Raw genomic sequence first — 22,044 nt, 5'->3', positions numbered from 1 at the left:
ACTTTCATTCCTCTCCTTCATTCTGTTGTCTTCCATAACAAGGCATTAAACTTTACCTTTAAATCATCACTCACTTCACACAAGCGCCACTTTTCCACAAGTGTCCTGCTGCTTCTCAGTATCACAGGAATTCAGTTCTTTGTTGCGCCATCCTCAAACTTTGAACTGGTGCCTGGTAGCAAAACAGTGCAACACTTGATGTGTACTGTTCTTCACCTCTTTAAACGCGCTGTAAGATAATAAAAGGTCTGTTGGGCTGTGAACATGCAGTGACCGTCATATGCAGACAGAATGACAGCAGGCTAACTGTCGTAGCACAGTATGGTTTTCATGTGATCGGAAACGTTCTTGCAGGTGGTGATTATTAATGAATAAAACATATGAATGTCTTGTTTTGGCCAATTCTGCAAATTCCATATCTTCCAGACCACAGATGGACAAATGTAACGCTGTCACAGTTTGTCTATTCACAATTACATTGCTCACAACCATCTAATACAAACATGTAGTAATGGGAGATGGACCTGACTCTATAACAAGACACAACAACTGTGCAGCTGTGCTACATGCAGTATTTATCATTTGGCCAAATATCAGCAACTAGAACATGAACAGCTTTGCATTAGCTCTAAAAACTAAAACGACCAATGTAGCCGTGTATAAACGTACAGTAATGGTAGAATTGGAATCATAACTTTTCCATGTGGATGCTGCCTGTTACAGTCATCAGTAATACTTACAACTCATCCAGTTTATATTTGTGCTAACTGCAAACTTCTGCATCTTCATGTTAAAGACAAGATGGCTTGAGAATCTTACCACCCTACATGCGATGGCTTCTCTCTGTCAAAGAGGGTGTTTTGTTTATTATTATTAAAAAGTCAAATCTCCTTTCACCTCTGCATCGACATACGTCGGCCTGGAGATCACAGATCATACAACAGCACAACATATTTTTGTTATACGATTAGTGTTTATTTAAAATACTCCATCTGCAAATTTGTGTTTCAATTAAAAACGAGACAAATTTCACAGCTAGTAGCCTACATAGTAAGCAAAAAGGAGAAGAGTATCCATCAGTCTTTTTTTCCCCTCCTCATTTCTATGTAGTTTGTTTGAAAGCTCTCGGGCTCCAGGACAAGCACTGGCTTGGTAATGTGGGGTGGGGGTGGGGTCTCTGAGGCGCAGCGAGGGTGGCAGGATTTTAGGGACACAATACTCAGGCTGGACACTGGACCAAGCAACACAATGTCAACCTAACTACTGTATCAGGCCACTCAGTGGCAATATGCATCCACCAAGCCTCTGACTGACCACCTGTAGTCATGCACGTTACAGCAGACAGGCTGACTGCTCACTTCAGCCAACGTTCCTCGAATATTTTAGTTTGATGCCTTATTTTCTCAGACATGCTATATGCTCAGTGTACATGGGTAAATAATTTACTCAACTGAATTCAACACTACTGATATTAACGCCTCTGATTTTGGTATTAATTCTAATTTACAAGTACAATTTCTTGTGCCTTTTTTAGTAAAAGGAAACCTGTGGCGACATTCTCCATTTCTCTTACGGTCAACAAATCCCACAAAAAGCCCAAAGCCAACAGTATTCTCTAGGGATAAGGTTCTCTGTGTGTGTGTGTGTGTGTGTGTGCGCGTGTGTGTGTGTTTACCTCTGTGGCCTATGCCTTCAAGTTGTGATCACAGTAACACACTTAAGTATTGTCGTTGGCCCTGAGTGCAGTAACTGGCTGGGTCTTTTCATAAGATTTGGTGACATTAACCAAATAAAAAAAATTTACTTGTCTCAGCCAAAAAAACTAAACGGAATACTTCCAAACGTTCCAAAGAATTCCGGGACTACTCCTCCGATATCAGATGCAACAGTGATCCCTGTTAACCCATTACTTGGAAATAAGGGATAACTACATAATAAATAGGGGCATAAAAACAATAATAATACATGGTGTTGATTTAAGTAAAGATCCCAGAATGTTCAGTTTGACACCACTGTGGCTTAGGAAGTGTAATACATATTACCTTTGAGCAAGTCATACAGTGTCATTTCAAGCCTCATGTGGCTCTGGTGGCCATGTTTGTCTGGGGTTAGATGTGGATGATGATGATGATGATGGGCTGGACTTTGGAAATCAAAGGGGAGTTCAGATGGCAGCAGCCCAGGCCTAAGACAGCACAGCGTTGGAGCGCCGTATACCTATCAGGTTGTCTGCACTGATCGATCGCCTCATTGCTGCTCGGCTCAGTTCCTTGTACTTGTCCTCGCACAGTCTTGAAATGGCCTGAAAGAACAAACGCACAAGCACTTACTGGGAGGTTCATGAAGATACAGGAAACACAACCAAATTTAGTAAGTCTGCCTTAGGGCGGTAATTATTAGGCTACATTTTGAAGTGAGGTTTGAGGTCAGAGAACAGCAGCTCACCTCTAGTTTCTGGGCACGCTGGTTGTTGAGAGGCTCCAGAGGGAAGCTGAGGTTGTTGTCGTCTGCCAGCTGCCGTAGATCAAAGTAGTACTTGGCATAGACACTGGCTGGCACGTTGATATTAAACTGGAGGAGTTCTAGAAAGTGGCGCTCCATCTCATTCCTGAAGGGTGGAAAAATTCTGTTTGATTTGGTTATTCCACACTGCTGAAGTCTTGGACTGTTTGGTAGAAAACTGCAGCAATGGCAAGTGTTCAGATGGAGGGCAGATCTAATTAAAAACGCTTAAAAATACACAGAGACACACAGAGACACACAGAGACACACACAGACACACACAGACACACACACAGACACACACACAGACACAGAGACACACACAGAGACACAGAGACACACACAGAGACACAGAGACACACACAGAGACACAGAGACACACACAGAGACACAGAGACACACAGACAGACACAGAGACACAGAGACAGACACACACACACACACACACACACACACACACACACACACACACACACACACACACACACACACACACACACACACACACACACACACACACACACACACACACACACACACACACACACACACACACACACACACACACACACACACACACACACACACACACACACACACACTTCGCAGGTAATCAGACATGCATCCTCAAGCACCCAGTTGGAGTATCACTGCTCATCTTTCCAGACTGCATCCTCCATCATACTTCCCCTTCATCATCACAGACATGAGAAAAGCTAAGGATGGTGGTCGCCAAGGAGACAGCATCCACGAAGCTTTGTTGGTCAGCAAAGGTGGTGAGAGCGAGCGTGAGTGTGTGTGTGATGTCTGGTCTCCCAGAGCAACTAATGGAGTGGGCGAGAGCCAGGGCCATTATGTAGAAGCAGTGAGAGCACTTGAGACCCTCTCCTCCATTTCCCTCTGTTTCTCTCTCTACTCTTTTTACAATCCCTCCATCCAAACCCGGCCTGGCTGACAAAGACACTTCAGTGGCAGCAGCAATGAAAACAGCACAGGGAGAGTGCAGGTCAGACATTAATGAGAGGACAGAGAGAGAATCTGGTGGCTCATGGGCAGAAAACACACAGAGGCAGCACATGCATCAATCACAAAAAGGACATACTCTCAACCTCTTTTACACATACACACACGAAAAGCAATTGTAAAAAATAAAGCCTGGCTGCTCCAAGTGCAGCCCCTGACCTCTTCACTGGCTTATAGCCCTGGTGATACAGAGATGCTATAGATTCGATCTCGCCATGCACTCATCTTCTGTCTACTTAAAGTGCATCTTTGTTATATTTCTTTTATGGGATGGAGAGAAAAGGGTGTGCATTGTGCCAGAACCCTGCTGGATTTGTTAGCATTTGAGTTTCTGAGCTCCAGGTACCACTGAGCCAGCATCAAAGAACAACAAGAGTCTGAGACTGACCTTTTTCTGGGCCAAAAAGTAACACTAGGACAGAAGTCTTTATATGGGCAGGTGGTGCTCGTCTGTATTAGTCATTCAAAGAATGGAAAACAAAAGACATAGGACTGCAGACATACAACTTAACTAAACAAAGCAGCACTATATTCACACTACTTCTACTTCTTCTGTATTATTAAAATTAAGCAGTGTCTCTGTGCTGCAGCATATCTCAGCAGTCTGTCTCACTAAAATATACTGGTCAATCAAATAATCCAAGGCCTCAATTCTCCTTGTAGCCTCCTCTGCTGTATTTGTGTGTGTGTTTGCATTAAACTCACATATCCTCCACCGTGATATCTTTAAGGATCTGGCAGTAATCCACATTCCACACAGCCTGGTCATCCCAGACCTTAGAGGCCAACAAAATTGCCCCCAGGACGATGCGCTTCCAGTTGGCAGGGCAGATATCCAGCTCAGCGTAGGTCAGCAGGCGCTCCAAGTACACCTGGGGAAGGAAGGACATTTCTAGGTTACAAATCTAAACAGAAAAAACACAATGTTAACTTCATGTGATGTACAGATACACAGTTAGCCAGTGATCAGTGGTACCAAATATTAGGCCCTAGCCTACACACCACTTATAATGAGTCTAGCAGGACTCTACTTTTTTTTTGGTGGAGCGCTTTCTCTGTTAATAGTTGACGATGGAACGTGCCAAAGCAAATACACAAGATACTCAAGAACAAGAACTATTAGAACAAGAACTGCACTATTAAAGTAATAAAAACATTAATTGGAATGTTTTTGCAGACATACCTCAGATGGCAAAAAGACAACTATTTGTATTTCAAATAGTTACACGGGAGAGATTAAATACATCTAGGTTTGGTTTAGAAAAATGTATCTAATGCAAACATTTATCCACCTGTTTTCTGTTGGCAAATGCTTCTCAGAGAAGAAAGTAACAGAAGAAGATAATTGCAGTCTAAATGTGACAGTGAGTAAAGTCAGACCTACAGTACGGACATTCAAGTCTAGAAAAACAGCAAAGCTATGCCTTGCAAAAGACCTTCGTTTATTTAGTCATTATTAAATATTTGAAAGAAAACAGGCAACAGTCACGTTTGTAGAATTTATTCAATTTAATTTTATTTATATGGTGAGATGGTCAGAGGCACTGTGCAAAGACCTATATACAGTTGACAAGAATTGAATTCTGGACCAGTCTTCCTGCTCAGTCATATTTCTAACTGTGATCTCCTAATTGGGCTGAGGCCATACATAATCATTACCACTATGTTGTGAAGTAGGCTTCTAAATCAAAACTCAATGATGGTATAAAAAGACGGAATCCTACATAACCAGCCTCATGCCACACACCGTGCCTTGTCCTTAGATCACACACTCACCTGTACAGCAGTATTGTGTTGGATATGACTTTACTGCCCTCTGGTGACCAGTTAATACATATTATGTTGCAGAGTGTAACCGCAAATAACAAATAACTGTGTGAGACTTTACCGGATGTAGCTTTAACAATGAACTGTACTGTATTATTTACTGTAAATAGTAAAGCATCTGCTTACCAGTGTGACAATGGCACATTCTGCAGTGAGTTGAGCAGCACTGAAGAGTGTCCTGACAAAGCGGTAGATCAGTTTGTGTTCTGGGTCTACGCAGGAGTAGTCGTCTGGTACTGGTTCTCTCTGAGGGATGAACAAACACACACATATCTGAGAAAAGCAAATAATGGATTTGTGGTTTGCTCACAGTACAATCTGCAAAGAAAAGTTGCTCTCTCTGCTGTGCTTCCAGAGAATCTTATCTAGTTTTAATGATTTATTACTGACCGCTAATGTTTTGTTTAATCTGCTGTGGCAAACCCTCAACAACTGAAATGCTCCTCTGACAACACAAAGTGGTCAAACCACTCCTCTTCACATGGATTTGATGAGACTGATGTCATTATGCAAATAAAAATAAATAACTGACTGACTGACAGATGGGTACAATAATGAAAGACATAATGTATCAGATCTGTTGTTTTTAACAAAAAGACATTTTCTGTCTAACTAGTGGACAGAAGGTTATGATAAATAACTAAGAAAAGTTGTTGAGTTGACTAAGCAGAATCCTTACTGATAAAGGATGAAACTTCTCATCAAAGATGTCCAGTGATCTGTCCGAATCCCTAAATAAGAAACACATCTTTTTACACACACAACTCATTTATAAGTTTCAACAAAAAAGACAGCAACGATGATATGAATAAGGTATTCGTACCTGTTTTTGATGTGGTAGTATATTGCTAACGTAACACTGGGCAGAATAAATTGAGAGAAAAGACAAACAGTGAGTTATTTTGTGTTTATGCTTTAAAAAAAATACTGCACTACTGTGGATTATTTGTAATTATCTAGATTTATCAAAGTACGTCCTGAATTAGTTGGAAGAACATCTGTTTTTGTCACGCATCCATTAAGTATTGCTGCAGGATTAGCCACTGTGATGCAACAGGATTTTGTCATGTGAAATCAGTGACATTTGGGAATCAGCCTTGTTTGTGTGATTCTCTCACCATTTAATTGTGCTTTTGAGGTTCGGCTGGCTGACAGTGCTGTCATCTATGAAGATTGTAGAACAGGAACTGTACTTCTTTGACAGAGGTCCGGGAGATGTCTTAAAATATTAAAAATACAAAAAATAAGTTGGGATATTAATAAATTATGATGATTCATTTCTTCTGACATCCAGATACTCGAATATTAGCGTTAATCCCATTGGTCTTTCAGTTGATTGGGGTTTGAAATTAAACCCCAATGATTACAATATGACACATGCTCTCCCCAGTTCACCAGTTTTAAAACAGGATCAACCTTAAACAATGCAGCAAACAAATGTATATTCATTTATTAGATTTTAGCACTTACATGGCTAATATGATTAATGTGGTTACTTTTCCTCTTGTCTCTTACTGTAAAGAAAGAAAAACATTTAACAAAGTTAAAGTACAGAATGCAAAAAATAAACGAACAAGACAGACGATTATAATTAGATTATTGCACAAATATAACTTGAACAATCTATAAATTGAAAACACTTAAATCAGCACTGGAGCAACGTATATGTGTTACTACAGTTAGTTGTTTGTGCATGTGTGTGCATTGTTACTATTGCTGACCGTCTGTCTGGGACTTGCTAAGGAAGATGGTGCTCGCTCTAGCATGGTCTGATGGGTTTGACTCCAAGGCCAACTCTGTGAAAACAAAAGGTGAACATGTAAGAAACCCCTATTTGGCAGTGACAAAGCAAGTAGATCAGCATCCAATCAAACAAACTGACATAAGAACACAGACTAATTGTGTCAAGTGGCAGAAAGAAATGGATTAGATATTTAAAACTCAAACGTAATATGTCAGTTACTGTGGTATTCAAACTGTTCTACTGCAAGCATGGAGGCCACACTTGTTTATACACAAGCATGACTTAAAAAAAACTGTGCTCTTCATCCAAATCCGGGCAGACAGCACATTACATAAAACACGGGGGATTAGGCAGTGGCAACATTTGTGAAGTGAGGACAGCAAAAGGAGGAATGTAGGAGGCCTGCTGGGCTGATTGTGACCCTCACCCTGCCAACAGCTGGTCTCACCAAAATGCACTCACACACTGTGATCTACAACGACATGAGTGGAACGGGCACTGTGCATGTGTGGGAGAGAGTGATGAGTGGCGATAAGAGGGCTGAGCTCGGGCAGACGTTGCAGAGAAATGCCTCTGATGCTTTCCTAATTGAGGGTCTGCATTGCAGAGTTAAAAATACTATTTACGTTTTAATAAAGGTAAAGTGACCAGCACATTTGTTCATATATCCATAAGGCCATTTAATAAAATGCTTGATAAAGCATAAACTACTTTCTTTCTCACAAGGCCCACAAATGTAAATAAAACTGAGGCTGGCACAATTACTAACAATAAAGATGCTGTGAGTAGTTAAAACGACAAGATAATGAGGAGCTTGTTTACATTGTTAATGTCCCAGCTGGTAATGAGACCTCCGTCAGATCAATATGATGCAGTGCTCAACTAAAGGGTGCCAAGAATGTCATCATCTTTGAACCACTGTTGGCAAAAGACTGTTAGTAAACAAGTGTAGCAGCGCCCCAGTAGCTGAAGGCTGGTGCGGATGTTTCCCTGCAGATGTATAGATGAATAGTATATAAAATGTGTTGACTCTGATCGCATCAGACACATTCCCCTATGATGACGCAAGTAACTGGGTGTGGGAATATGAAGTTCCCTCTTTCCTCCAAGACTACGCGTAACTTCCCTGTGAGCAAACACTAAGGGCGTGACGCTCCATGGAATAAAGAAAGTCTATGTTGTCTGCAGAGCTGTGCATGATCACAGATACGACGGGTGTCAGCTACACACTCACCATCGGGGACCTCCCTGTCGCTGATGTGCTGCAGGTACGGCACGGTGTTATCGTCGCTCACTTCGGTGCTGGTCTGGAACTCCTCCAGCCGCTCCGCCGGTTGCCTCGACGGCAGCTTGGGGCTCGACTCGGGAGAGACGCAGCATGACACCGTGTTCCCCATCCCAACCCGCGTGTAAGCGTCACGCTACTGCAGCCAGGTCCGAGTAGTGCCGATATCTGTAGCTAGCTGAAGTTAGCTTCCCTCAGCATTACCAAGCTATGCTCTCTATTAGCACGATGTGTGCGTGCTAAATCGCCACTGTCCAATTCCCAGAAACCGCATCCCTTCTCATTTGTGGGTATGTAGTGTAACAGTCAAATAATTAGCCAGAAAGGCTTAACTCCACTCTGTTAAACAACGTCCGTGTCGTGTGTGTCACTCGTGTGGTAACAGCAAGCAGTTGCGAGTTAAGTGTGGGTGGACACCAGTTCGTTCATTCATTCAACTTGGAAGAGTTTCGCTACGGAGTAGCTAGCTAGCTAACCAGCCAGCATTTTATCAATGCTAACACTAGCTAAATTGCTAGCCTGACTCTTAAACTTTCTAATCCGCGTCGGTTGAACGTTTCGCTACTGTGCAAACTCGACTGGTTGTACAGCATTGGTGCGTTACAAGCTCCAACGTCCAGCGGGCGGCAAACACATTTTATGAGACTTTACAAACAACCTTACTGAACTGACTTCCTGCACTCGAATCGGCCTCTGTCCAAATCCAGCCCAAGGCTTCTGCGGCCTTCGGCAGTAAAACAAAGTGAAAAGGGCAAAATACAAGGCTGTGTGTGTCCGTTCTCAAAGAAGTCTGAACGAATGGGCCCGTTTCTGGTGCCGAATTAGACACACAGCTCTGCCGGCTCCTCAGAAGTCCTCCATCAGTGCCCACACCCCACTCGCTCCGTGCTGGATGTCCTCCCCGGCGCCACCATCTGTTGCCTGGGCTCACAGCTACACTAGCCGCGGCTCGGCGCTGGGGGGTGTTGTAGCTCCACCCACATAGGAATTCCATTCATCTCCATTGGTGGAGAAATCAAAATGGGACCAATCCAGAGCAGCTAATTGGTGGAAGACGCTGTCGTTCAAAGACGATTTAAATCGTATTTACAAAGCTACTATTTTCGTACCATCCCTGATCCACACCCTTTTTTGACTATGAACGCTCAAGGCTGCTGTCTATTGCGCTATCTGCCTGTCAATCAGCGCATCCCTCCTCATTCATGACATGCAGCCGCTCCTCTGTAGCCTTGGACTTCATGTTGGATGCTTCATTATATCAGAAACTGTTTAATCGTGAAAAGGTCCTCTTGCTTGGTTAAAAATCTGATCTGAAACTCAGTATGTGTTGATTTAATAACTAACACCCCTTTTAATATATTTACATTTCAAGGTGAACAGTTCCTGGTTCATAAATGATGTTGACAAGAACATACATAACAATCTTCAAGAGCGGTTTATTGCGACGTAGCAAGTATTTCCAAAAGAGTGAAGTCATGTTGGAGTAACAGCACTTTCAAATTATGGGCTGGTATAGTTTTATAATGCAACAAAGTTCAAACAAACAGTATGCATCGCATCATTTTGTGACCTTGTCTCTACAAGATACGATACATGGCATTTGAAATTGATAACTTGTAAAAGTGGTCATATATAAACCCATCACATCAGAAGTTAGAAAAAATGTTATTACTGTTCTAGAAATTCTATATATGTACATATACTTTTACACACATGGATATCAATCTGTTTCATGCACAAACGAGGCTGGTAGTTTTAAATTATTCTGGCACAGAACTGAAAACACTGTTGGCATTGTTGGAAAGATATTGTGTAATCACATCACAAAGTTAAAGTCACTATACTAAATCAACTGGAAAAACATTATTACTAGATTTTTTTCAGCACCAGGACTGGATGTGTGCATCACAACAGGTGAAAATATTATTTGTAAGGACAAACATTTTCATCTCACTAAATCTGTGAGGGTATGGGCACCACATTAACAGTTTCCTCTCAACCTCTTCTCCGTAGTAAGCATTAGAGTTATCAAGGCCAAAGGTGTGGTCTCCAGCTCTTTAAACCACAGTGACAAGTAGGAGGAGCATGATCCATTCACAGCTTTCTCCTCCACCAATTAAATCCTTTAATCTTCTACACATTACATGTACTGTACACTTAGGAATAAAATGTGGTAAACTATAAAAATAATATTGTAACTTGAACTGATCATTTAAGAAACGATAAAAAGAAACAACAGACATTTATAAGAACACTGATTGTCTGTACCCTAATTAGCCAGCCACCATTAGTGTGTCCTTTCAACATTCCTCTCAGTTTATGATAGAGATATTTAAAAATATTTAACTTAAAGCATAGGTAAATTTGATGTTCAATAACGTTCATTTTAAATTAACTGATTTCCAGAACTTAAACTCTGTCCATCCTAGATGTTTCAGTATCAGTTCACTCCCCAGCTATTTTGTTTAGAAGAAGAATCAAGAATTCTGATTCTTTCCAATTTAAAATGGGCAATAAATATTGAGGGTTGGGGACAAATACCTTGGGAACCAGACTTAATAAATATAAAAAAATAAAACAATATCTTATATTGTTTGTTATAAAACAAAAGCAACCAAAGTACATTAAAATCAAAATTAAACATTGTGCTTTCATTTAATACAATGAATGATATAAAAATGTTACTGATGGAGTCATTTCTGCTTCATGATTAAAAAATATTTACAGTTAAATGTGGCTTTGACGTGTAGTTTTCAGCCAAACAAGGCAGTTACAAATGGTTCCTCTCAACAGACTTGCTCCTTTCCACACACGCACACACACGCACACACACGCGCACACACGATCCTAAACAGGGTACAGAACTCCAAAATACAACATCTCCAACAAAAGGCCTTTTCTTGTACACTTAGCTGCCTGGTATGTAGTAATTACAGGTCTATGATACACTGATGTACGTTCCAAATATGTAATGTTGCTTTCATACAAGCAATAAGAACATTTTCATATCAAGTTAACAGAAATACATGAGGTCTACACATGCTGTAGCGTCTATGTACAGTAAAAAAAAAAAAAAAAAAAACAAGACAAACAAGTACACATATGTTCCCAAAATCCACACAGGCCCACAAAGGTGGTCTGTTTTCAACAGCCCACATCTTAATGGATAATTAGTGTTGAACACATAACTTTAGCCTAAAGCTTCCTGTAGATTACACAAAGGATCCAGTCTGCTACATATTCTAAAAACCATCTTTGAATTCTCACAGTCCCAATTTATATTTTAACCATTGAACAAACACAACAGTGAAAACAAGAAAATCCTTAACTTTGATCATTTTGGTTGTTGACTGATGACAAACTGACATACGATTCAAATAAAATAAGATTTGTAGAACATATATGTTGCTGGCATTACTCAAATGTACATGTTAAGACACCTGGATGTTTAGACAACATTTTACCAAGTTAGTGGATGTCATCCAGGACAGGGAAAGTAACAAGTAATGAGTGTCACACATGTAAACAAACACCCAGTTACCTAAACCACTGACTTAGTAAATTCCTTTAAACTGTGCTCTGCCTTACTGTAGATAGTCATTCAAAGCTGAATCACTCACTTCAAATGATTCTGTTGCCCTTTGCAGTAGTTAAATTGGACCCTTGTGTTGTTACTCTGCTCGACTGTGAGCTAGTTAGCAAAATGTTCCCATAACAAACAATGTAGTCTTATACAAAATTAATTTCTAGGCTGTCTGTCCTTTAAAACTGTGCCTGGGCCCAGCAATGATCCCTATTTTCATAGCATTTCGTACCATCTGCTGTGATGAGGCAGAAAAGCAACGTGAACTGAGACGTGTGACACATCATGGCTCTGACTGAAGTGATCAAACGATGATGTACATGATTCCACTTTCTTCACAATAGGCAGTTCGTAGCATCAAAAAAACAAAACCTGTCTGCGCCCAGTCACTTGTAAAGTCCCCCAAAGCCACATGTTTGAAAGGTACATCAAGCTCATTCAAAGCCTTCAACTGCAACTGACTGAGCTTGCCTGAAGCAGAAACTCCACTGATCACAATCACCCTGCATGAAATTGTCCTCATCTTAAAGGTGTTATTGCTTACATATATGAGACTGATAATACAATGAACACCATTTAAAGCCATTTCCATGAACAGGTTTGATTAGAAATTCATCGTTTGACCTGAACAAGAGGTCATGAAAACGACCAAATAAACCAGGAAGTTTCTTGGTGATTCAAGACAACATTTCCTCAGCGACTGTAACACTGTGCCAACTTCCATCTGAATTAAGGTAAAGTAACACATGCTTCATGTTCACGTTGATTGTTTTAGGGGGTTGAGCTTTGGTTAGCACTTAAGTCAGACTCATCCTGTAAATGTTTTGTGTGTTTTAAATGTCTTGGTCTCAGAGCTTACTGAAGAAAGTGGAGTGTAAAAGGAAGTTGATCAGAATAACAAAAAAAAAGTCAGCTTGTGGAAAACTGGGAGAGCAGGCAGGCAGAGTCGAACAGTCAAAGTATTTGAAAGAAACTGAAATGGTACTTGGCCCAGGTCTGCGTTTGGGGCAGAAACTAATCGGACTTATGGCAGTAAAGGTCTTTGAGGGCTTTGAGTTCTTCAATAAGTGTCTTGTTTTGGTTCTCCAGCACAGCTACTCGGTTTTCCAGACACTTAACGTATTCCTTCTTCTTCCTGCGACATTCACGGGCTGCCTCTCTGTTGGAAGGATGAAACACATTTTGATGGAACTTGGAGTATTTGGGCTAATAACATAACATCACATAACCTTATATATGTTTATTATTAGGCTTCTGATCTTTTTAAAACAACATTACCTGGGCCACTGTTCAGGATGATTTCAGCCACACACAGACACCCACTCCCCCTCATCCGTACCTGTTCTTCATAAGACGGACTTCCCGTTTTCGGGTGACCTCCTCGGTGGCCCCCTGGGTGGGAAGTGCTGGGGAAGAGGCCATGACCACCCCTGGGGCAATGGTGCTGGCAGGGGCTGTTCGGATCTGATAAGCCTGAACGTCACCGGAGGCGGCTGAGAGGCGAGATTGGAAGAAAGGGCATTTCAGATGTTATCATTACATCCGATTAAACAAGTCATTAGTTTGATGTTTTGGCTTCACTGTCAAAAGAATGGCCTGTATTATGTAGAAATGATTGTCCTGACAAAATAAAATGTGTTTAATCAAAGATAACCAATGCAACCCTGACCTTGAACCACCACCTGGTTACTGGGGACCAGTATTTGCTGGCCATCACTGGTCTGTGCGTACTGGAGGATGGTGGCTCCAGGCTGAGCGGCTGCTGCTGCGTTGGTCATGGTCAGTGTCTGAAGGCCCTGGACTCCATCTGTGCCGTTATTAGCCAGCTGGATGGCCCCACCCTGTGTGATTGCAACTGTGTGTAGAGGAGCAGGGTATTAGGACACACATTGATGAAACTCCAAGATCAGATGCAGCTAAGCTGTCACCTACTGTACTGGCCGCTGCTGGTCTGGTAGATGGGAGTGGGCACCGTAACCGTGGTAATCGACGGAGTAGCTGCTGCTGCGGATGAATCTTCCTCTGCCTTTTCCTCCTCGATGCGAGGGACGGCTGGCGCGTCAGACGAAAGGTCGTTCAGGATTTTCCTGCCAGGACAAACAAGTGTGGGAGCTACTCACAGATCTAGTGGGCAGGGTTATTGGGAGGTCATGAGCTGAGAAACTTCACGCGCAGACATGTGAAATGCTACATTGGCTTAGCGTCAGCAGGTTTTAACAACACATCGGTTTACACTAGGTTTCATTCCAAGTAGTAGATGCTCATCAGCCAAAAAGTATCTGTCTGCAGTAAAAATGCTTTATCAATGTTCTCTTGCAACAAACAAGACTCAAAATTCTACATAAAAAATGACAGAACACATTTGTTGCATGGTCAGATCACCTTTAAACTGTTTAGTTTTGAATAGCACGATTGCCTCAGTTTACCTGTACGAGGGGCGTCGAGACAGAATCTCTCTGCGTTTCTGAGAATCAGTCACACTGTCTACAGACTCCTGAGAGTCTTCACTTTCTGCAATGGTGGAGATCTGAAACACACACACACACACACGCACACACGCACACACACGCATCACACATCATGATTCATGATATTCGTTATATTAATCTAAAACTAGGATTCTACACGCCCATGCTTACCTGTACAGCCTGGACATGTGGAGACTGGATGACAGACGGCTGTGCAGCCTGGATAACACCATGGACCTGAACTGTCTGTCCATTGGGAAGCTGGACCAGCGTTACTGTGGGACCTGTTGCTGAGGCGTGGCCTGCCGCCATGGATACCTGGGATGCAGGAGTGATGATGTTTAACATTTCATCTTTGGAATTTATTTAAACTGTGAATGTAAAAATAAATACAAAGCCAGAGGTAAGTGTCTAACCTGTGCCAAGGTAGCGATCTGTGCTGGGGTGATCTGCTGGCTCTCCGTCTCAGTCACTGCAGCCTCTGCCCCCTGCTGAGCCTCAGCTCCTGACTCCATCTTCATCGGGTGAGCTGAGGATGGACATTCGGAAGAAAAGTTTAACTTTAAAGGGACCAGCATAAATGGCATCGACAGCATTTGGATAACTTACTGTCAATAACTTTAGGAAACCACAGAAAAACACAAAAATAAAAACTTAAATAAAAAAAATTATTATAACTTTTAACATATTTATAACATACATATTTTTTGACAGGTGCTGTTGCCATCAATTTTCTAATCATGCAATAATAATGCACAGTGTATTATTTTAAGTCTTCCCCTCTATGTTACATTTAGTCTTCATGTCATTGTACGTAATCCTGTTTTTGTTTGCATATGTTTCAGCCTTTGAGTTTCTGGTTATTCTGGCCAATTCACTGTTTTGTGAAAAGCCTGCTGCAAACTGAAAACTCAATAAAGTCTGTTCCACAACGATGCATTAGATTAGTGGTTTATACTTGTCCACACTTAAACATGTGAGCAACACTAATCTTGTCCATGCAGTTGATAAATGTGCAGCAAGTTTCTGCCAGATCTTATTGCTCATGCTGCCAGTGGGGTTTTACTGCAGTACACTGTATTAACAGATGGTTAAAACGTTCAGACCTTCAGGCAGCATATTGTTCTCCGTGTACCTAATAAAGCCAGTGAATGGAATTACGTAATTGTTAGGTTTTAGAATTATGCCAGTGGTAAGCAAATAAACGATCCTTTTGTTTCACTCCTGAAAAACGGCCGCACTGCTCCAGGCGTTCACTCATTGCATCGTTTATGTGACAGATGTAGTTATTTTTATTTACATATACACGATGACACACACGATGAGCGCCGCCTGCTGAACCCTGGCTGTGATCCCCGTGTGGCTGCGGCGCGCGCTGTTCTCGGCGCTCCGTGATCTCACGCCGTGCGTAGCGTCTCTCCGCAGCATGATTGGCTTTACACGTTTCTCCCTCTGCTTTTCAAAAAATCACTCGGATGCTCCGTGTGTGTGTGTGTGTGTGACAGCAGCGCCACATGGCCGGGCAACGCCCCCCCCTGTCGCCGCGCCGGTCCCATCCCGAGGGGGCTCGAGCCCGGCGTCTAACGGCGTTTAACGGTAAATGCCACACGCGGGCCACGTCTCCGGGCCTCGGTTCGTGTTTGCAGCCAAACCCGACGGCCCGCTGCGATGTCTGACCTCCATCAGCAGCAAATGAATGAATAATGATTTAGACGGGGCGAACGATGGTGGAAGCAATAATAATAAGTGGGATCAATTACTGGAAATCGAGCTAGGTTAAAAGAAATAACATCTCGGCTGAGTGTTAAAATGCGCCGCTCAGACAGAAACAGCGCAAATCTCTGCACATAGGCGCTACTTCCATTAGCATCGTTAGCCAGCTGAGTTATTGCCGAGAAAGTCCCGTGACAGTTTGCGCCGCGTTAACGCTCCAACTGTCACCGCGTTTCCCCGTCGAAGCCTCCCGGCGGCTGCGTTTCTCCCGAGCAGCCGCAGCCTCCCCTCCCTCCATCCTGCTACAAACGCACCGCGGCGCCATGATCTCTTTGTTTCCTCCGGGCCGAACCCGACCAGACCGACGCGTTCCACGGCCGCGCGCCGTGCGCCTGAACCCCGGGCACCGCTCCGTCCTTACCGATACACACTCTCGTCGTCACTCCCGGGCCTCCGGAGCTCCACTTTTATTCTGGCCGACACGTAAGAGCCCGCGTCAGGCTACACCTCCGCCGCGTCACCGGGAACAACAACACGGAGATTGGAGAAGGACGAGAAAGCAGATGGCGACACTGGCCGGAAATGGACGAAGGGCGAACGGAGTTAGGCGGAAAATCACGAGCCAAAGCGATTCAAAACGACAAACTCTACAGAAGGCATTATAAAACGTTCAGTTCAATGTATAGGCAATAGTATGAATGTAACTAATTAATTAATCCTACGTAGTTTAGAAGGATTTTACAGCTGCAACTGCTCAATTGTCTGGTCTAACAAAATAAAACGCAAAATATATCTCACTCCAAAACTTGTTTTTTGAAATGAAATAAAATGTCCCAGAAAAAAGGACAATTTGAAATACAGGTAGAATTAAAGTATTTACTGCTCCATACATTAATTTTAAAAATAAAATAGTAGAAACGTATTGTCCTTCTCTCTCTCAGCCACTAGAGGGAAGCATAAAACCAAATAAATGCTCACAATAACAGTGTCTGTCTGGATGAGAAGAAACAGGTTTAGAAGGTTTCCAGCCTAATGTGAAGATTTTCTCTCACAGGTTCATTTAAATTTAAAGACTGAGATTAATCTGCTCGATAATCATCATCAACATAAGGCTGAAACCACTTTGTGTTCTGCCCCAACTAAAAAATGATTATTAAGCCTAACACAGGGAGTTCTCACGTAATCAATCAACATCATCACCTCAGTTACACGTGGCAACTTACTGTGCAAACATGCATCTGGAAGTAAAACACTGTTAAATTCACCCACTTTCTGTTTTTTACAATCAAGAATTAAAATGCCTCCATGTGAGCTCTATTCTTTTCTCCCTGTTTTTCCGTCCTTTCAAACCTCCAAATGGCAAACGTCACATCTAATCTAACGGAGCCGCTGTTTCCCCTCATGGACCCACAGCCTGGCGCAGGACAGACAGGCTTGGTCTTCATGTGGCCAGATGGTGGCGCTGTAGAGCTGCGTGAACGCTCCAACCATGTGCTCCTCAGTCTGTGCCTCCCCCTCTTCCTCAGCGACAGCACCGTGTGTCATCACGTAGATATGTGGAGTTTATCAAGGCAATTCCTTTTATAATCCTCCTGATGCTCGTTGCCGGTGTTTTATCTGTTTAATAGCATTTTACTGCTGCACACCATAAAAAACACCCTTTTTATTGTGACACCAAACACATTGTTTGGGGAATTGACCCCGGCTGGGTAATGAACAGGAGTGAATTTGCAGCCAGTTATAAAAAAAAAAAAAAAAAACAGAAGAGGAGGAGGGGGAGACCATTTTGACCCAAAGAGGAGAGGAGGAATATTTTACAGGCGGGGGGAGGACGCCCCTGTTTTCCACGTCCCATTAGAGGTTTCAAGGCTGCTGGTTTTTAGCTGTTTTCTGGTTTTACAGGTTTTTCATCCATTGGTCAACGTTCACTTGGTTACATGAGGAAAAAAAAAGAATGCAGATTTTAATGCCGCTGCTTTGCTAAGGTTGGTATTTTAAATCGCAAGAACGAAGAATAATGACAGCCGATTAAATGAGCAGAGAAACATGATGAGCGTATCATACACAGGCACGCGCTGAATTATTAAAAGATATGGATCATAAGCTGTGAACTTCACAATATCATCCACGTTCTAATTAAGGAAACGTCTATTTCGTCCCTTCAGTGGAGTTCAGAGTGTGTTAAAAACGGTGTAACATGTCTTTTACAGATGTGTGTAGAAATGAAGTGTAAAAGATACTTTAACGTTGCATTGTGGGTAATGTAGGATGTAATGTTTTGCATTATGCTGCAGAGTGGATCCATAAAAGTAAGGAGGTAATGCAAGAGCAAACAAATGAGCATTTTATTGCCCCAAGATGCTCATGCTTTACATTTTTATGAGCGCCAGCTCTGTGTTGGTATTCTGCATGTTAGGCAGGCGAGGACTTTCAATTTTCAGTGGGTTGAAAGCCCAGATGCTCAGTTTGACTAACACGTGGAGCGTTTCTGACACTTGCATAAGAAACTGTGAAAGGTTACGTCCTGCTAAGATCTGGTTTGTGTCTATCATCAGGCACAAGCATTTTATCCCCCTTCCTGTTATCTGAGGTGCTTTTGTGTGAAATAAAGACAAAGTGGGGCTTATTAAGGTTTCCACTACACAACAATAGATGGTGAGAAACATATTAATACATACAAGTGGATCTCTGAGCAAATGATGGGTGCTGAGGGAATGTTTGAAAGAGTGTGTTGAAGTAGAAATAAAACTGAAAACACACACACACACACACACACACACACACACACACACACACACACACACACACACACACACACACACACACTGTGTGTTTATGATAATAGACCAAATGCCTCTATTGATTCTTTCTGTGTGTGTGTGTGTGTGTGTGTGTGTGTGTGTGTGTGTGTGTGTGTGTGTGTGTGTGTGTGTGTGTGTGTGTGTGTGTGTGTGTGTGTGGGAAGAATGGTGTTTTTATCTCCAGATGGTTGACTGAGACTTGGCTGGTTGGTGCAGAGTCAGAGAGAGAAAAGCAGGCAGAAGGCGTCTTTTCTACTTGAGCTCAACTAAATGTGTGTTGGTGTGTGCAGCGTCTGCCAACCTGCCTGTCTGTGCGCTTGTGTGTACATGTCCGCGCGTGTGTGTGTGTGTATGATTGACCTTGAAAAAGGAGCCTCACTTGGAAGAGAGAGGAACGAGGATCCCCCCACATCCACCCCCACCCCCTGCTGTGCCCCCCTCGGGTAAAGAGAGACGGCCCCTCTCATCCTCTGTCTTCTTCCTCTCTCTCTCTCTCTCTTCTGCTCCTCTTTCCCTTTTCTCTGCTCTCTCTCTTTTTCTCACACACTCATCCATTCGTTTTCCTCACCTTGTTTCCTTCTTGCCCTCATCTCTTCTTTTATTGTCTTTCATTTCTGCTCATTGATTCCCTTTCGTGAGCCCTCTTTATTTAGGTTTCCTCTTTCTGTCTCCTTGTCTTTCATCTTTTCGCTCCTTTCTCATAGTTTTATTTTCCTCTTGAATCTTTTCACTCCTCTTGTTTCCTTGTCTCCTCTCTCTGCATATCATCTCCCTTCACACTGAATAAATGTGGACTCATCCAACACTTCCTTTCAGCAGCCAAGGTGCTCTGCATGAAAGGGAAAGGGGAAAAAAAGGAAAAAGCACAGACACGTCTAAAGAAAAGGAGAGCAGGGAATCAAATGCCAAACTAAACGTTCTTTGAAAAGCGTTGGCGATGGCGAGATGTCCAGGGGGTAATTTAAAAAAACCTGCCATGGGAAACAGTCAAAGAGACGGTGACAGTCTGTCGCCGATACGCTTCATATTCACAAAGGGTCAGAAAACAGCGCTTTGATTCCTTCGCAACACTTGTATCAGCATGTTTCGGCGGCTTCCCGTCTTTTCACTCGCACGGGTTTGAATCTGACCCGGTGCCGTTTATCACCACGTGCAGATTCTTCAGCGGCGCATTTGCTGCTTCATGTTTAATGTCACAACTCAACGTTTGGGTTTTTATATATGATTAAATCGTGGCACCCGTGTCTGGAACTATTCAACCAAAGACTGCAAAGCAAAGGTTTCAAACCCAGAATAAAAGACGAAACAGACTGTAAATGATGGTAGAAGTCAAACAACGCTAACACAAAGGATGTGTGGGACTGCTGCACTGGGTTGAATGAACCTGTAGGTGTGCGAGATAAAGTGGCCACTGAGTTAATTGTACATGAAACGGTGAGCTCCGTGGAGCCAAGGGTGAGTCTGTCTGCTGCCTTCAATAAACGCAGCGGCCGTACAGTTATGACAACTAATTTGGAGTCAAACACTGAGTCGGTGGAGGAAGGAGGAATGAGCAGATGGGATCCGAGTGTGTGGGTGGCATTTAAATGACAGCGTGCTGAATAAATAACATTAGCTTTCATTTAATAGAGCTCAGAAAACAATCACTGCCCTAAATAATGCTGGCGGGCGCGCACACACGCGCTCCCAGAATTAGCGAGGCTGCGTCTGACACACAGAACCAGCGCTCAGCAGCATCTGACTTACAGAACCAGCGCTCAGCAGCATCTGACTTACAGAACCAGCGCTCAGCAGCGCCGGACGCGCCGCACGTGATGGCTCCTGACAGGCTGTACATCTTTCCAGCCGCGTTGTCAACTTCAAGGCTCCCAAACTGTAAACGGCGGCTCGGAGGCCCACGGATCCAGTCACCAGACGCTCACTGCCTCCGTCGTATCTGCCACAGCCCATCTCTCCGGCTCTGACTCACGGGCGCAGGTGGCGGCGGCCGGCCCGGGTTTGACTCCTCTATCGGCACGGACGCGCCCACGGAGAAGCGCCCGGCGTCCCGTTTGCACATCCTGTGCAGACGTTCCAGAGGAATCAGTCCGTTCGTCTAATTCATCTTTTTCTTGTTTCTGCCGTGACCTTTAAAATAGTGGAGAAAGGGACACGAAAAGCAGGAGGGGACCTTTATCGACGGAGTGCAGCCTTATATTATAATTTTCCACTTTGTCACCTTCACAATTTGTGTTAAGTGTTTGGTAACGAGATCGTTCACGGCGGTTTCCCATCCATTTTTTATGACGCGCTGCTTTTTCATTTTTACAGACTCCTTGTAGTTTGGTAAAAACACGTCTCACATTTCTGCGTATCCTCGTTTTCACATTTGCTCCTGGCCACTTCTCATTTCTCCTCAGCAAAGGCTGAGTGCATGCAGAGGCGGAGTGGGAGGCGAGAGCAGGCGCGGCGCAGGCCTTAGCGGGGCTATTTATACGAGGCTCATAATAAAGATATGGAGATGAAGCATCTACATGCTACCTGAGGACCCTCTCGCTGCTCCCTGTCGAGACCGACAACCTCGTTTCTTGTGGCTCGCTCTCTGGCTCCCGTGGAGGATAGAGAGAACGGGCCGAGATGAATAAGAGTAATAACCCGTCTGTCAGGAGAGAGAGGGAGAGAGAGAGAGAGGGGGAGAGAGAGGGGGAGAGAGAGAGAGGGAGAGGACAGAGATCGAGAGCAAGAGAAGAGGGGGGGGAGAGAAAGATAGGGAGAGAGAGCGAGGGGGGAAGGCGATGAGAGAGAGCAGGGGGACGGCGGGAGACAGTGTGGTGCACGGCAGAGGAGAGAGACTGGTAGAGAACGGAACGGACGAGAGACAGGTCCACGCAGAGAGGCATAGACGCTTGGACTGGCAAGACGTCAGACTCTGAGAGGAGAGAGAGAGGTGAGAGATTGTGGAGAGAGAGAGAGAGGGGTGGAGAGCGAGGGAGAGGAGGAGGGAGAGCGCAGAGGAGAGAGAGGAGAGAGGGGGTGCGACGAGAGAGGGGGGAGAGAGTAGCAGAGAGAGAGAGAGGGAGAGAAGGGGGAGGAGAACGAGGCAGAGAGAGAGGGAGAGG

General features: G+C 43.5%; 2 protein-coding genes and 1 long non-coding RNA gene across 6 annotated transcripts; all 3 read right to left on the bottom strand.

Moving 5' to 3' along the window:
- Nucleotides 1-953: 953 nt before the first annotated feature.
- Nucleotides 954-9,327, bottom strand: ccnyl1 (cyclin Y-like 1). The gene is made up of 10 exons (XM_029137447.3): nt 8,331-9,327; nt 7,074-7,148; nt 6,823-6,866; nt 6,471-6,571; nt 6,176-6,211; nt 6,032-6,083; nt 5,479-5,598; nt 4,231-4,397; nt 2,446-2,608; nt 954-2,302 (listed from the first exon to the last, which is right to left on the bottom strand). The coding sequence occupies exons 1-10, from the start codon at nt 8,491-8,493 to the stop codon at nt 2,186-2,188; spliced, it is 1,038 nt and encodes a 345-aa protein (XP_028993280.1). The 5' UTR covers nt 8,494-9,327; the 3' UTR covers nt 954-2,185.
- A 470-nt stretch (nt 9,328-9,797) lies between these two features.
- On the bottom strand, nt 9,798-16,933 carry creb1b (cAMP responsive element binding protein 1b). Of its 4 annotated transcripts, none has more exons than XM_029137449.3 (8): nt 16,460-16,931; nt 14,849-14,961; nt 14,604-14,750; nt 14,391-14,491; nt 13,897-14,051; nt 13,634-13,819; nt 13,304-13,457; nt 9,798-13,123 (listed from the first exon to the last, which is right to left on the bottom strand). In XM_029137449.3, the coding sequence occupies exons 2-8, from the start codon at nt 14,951-14,953 to the stop codon at nt 12,979-12,981; spliced, it is 993 nt and encodes a 330-aa protein (XP_028993282.1). In that variant the 5' UTR covers nt 14,954-14,961; nt 16,460-16,931; the 3' UTR covers nt 9,798-12,978. The 4 variants fall into 4 exon arrangements, 3 of the variants coding, with proteins under 3 accessions (XP_028993282.1, XP_028993281.1, XP_028993283.1); XM_029137448.3 differs by having other exon boundaries at nt 16,567-16,930; XM_029137450.3 differs by lacking the exon at nt 16,460-16,931 and adding an exon at nt 15,733-16,432.
- A 3,619-nt stretch (nt 16,934-20,552) lies between these two features.
- LOC129603463 (uncharacterized) lies at nt 20,553-21,598 on the bottom strand. The gene is made up of 2 exons (XR_008693334.1): nt 21,467-21,598; nt 20,553-21,073 (listed from the first exon to the last, which is right to left on the bottom strand). It is a non-coding gene; the product is annotated as an uncharacterized LOC129603463 (long non-coding RNA).
- Nucleotides 21,599-22,044: the final 446 nt, after the last annotated feature.

The sequence above is a fragment of the Betta splendens genome, chromosome 21 (genome assembly GCF_900634795.4).
Source record: "Betta splendens chromosome 21, fBetSpl5.4, whole genome shotgun sequence".
Taxonomy (NCBI): domain Eukaryota; kingdom Metazoa; phylum Chordata; class Actinopteri; order Anabantiformes; family Osphronemidae; genus Betta; species Betta splendens.
This window is presented reverse-complemented; position numbering and strand designations above follow the sequence as displayed.

Coding starts and splice junctions, on each gene's coding strand:
- ccnyl1 (XM_029137447.3), bottom strand. CDS start 8,493: ATGGGGAACACGGTGTCATGCTGCGTCTCTCCCGAGTCGAGCCCCAAG. Junction 5,599..6,031: donor AGAAGTTTCATCCTTTATCA/GTAAGGATTCTG, acceptor TTCATCCCTCAG/AGAGAACCAGTACCAGACGA. Junction 2,303..2,445: donor AGCGTGCCCAGAAACTAGAG/GTGAGCTGCTGT, acceptor TTGTTCTTTCAG/GCCATTTCAAGACTGTGCGA.
- creb1b (XM_029137449.3), bottom strand. CDS start 14,953: ATGAAGATGGAGTCAGGAGCTGAGGCTCAGCAGGGGGCAGAGGCTGCA. Junction 14,751..14,848: donor AGATCGCTACCTTGGCACAG/GTTAGACACTTA, acceptor CCTGCATCCCAG/GTATCCATGGCGGCAGGCCA. Junction 13,820..13,896: donor GACCAGCAGCGGCCAGTACA/GTAGGTGACAGC, acceptor CTCTACACACAG/TTGCAATCACACAGGGTGGG.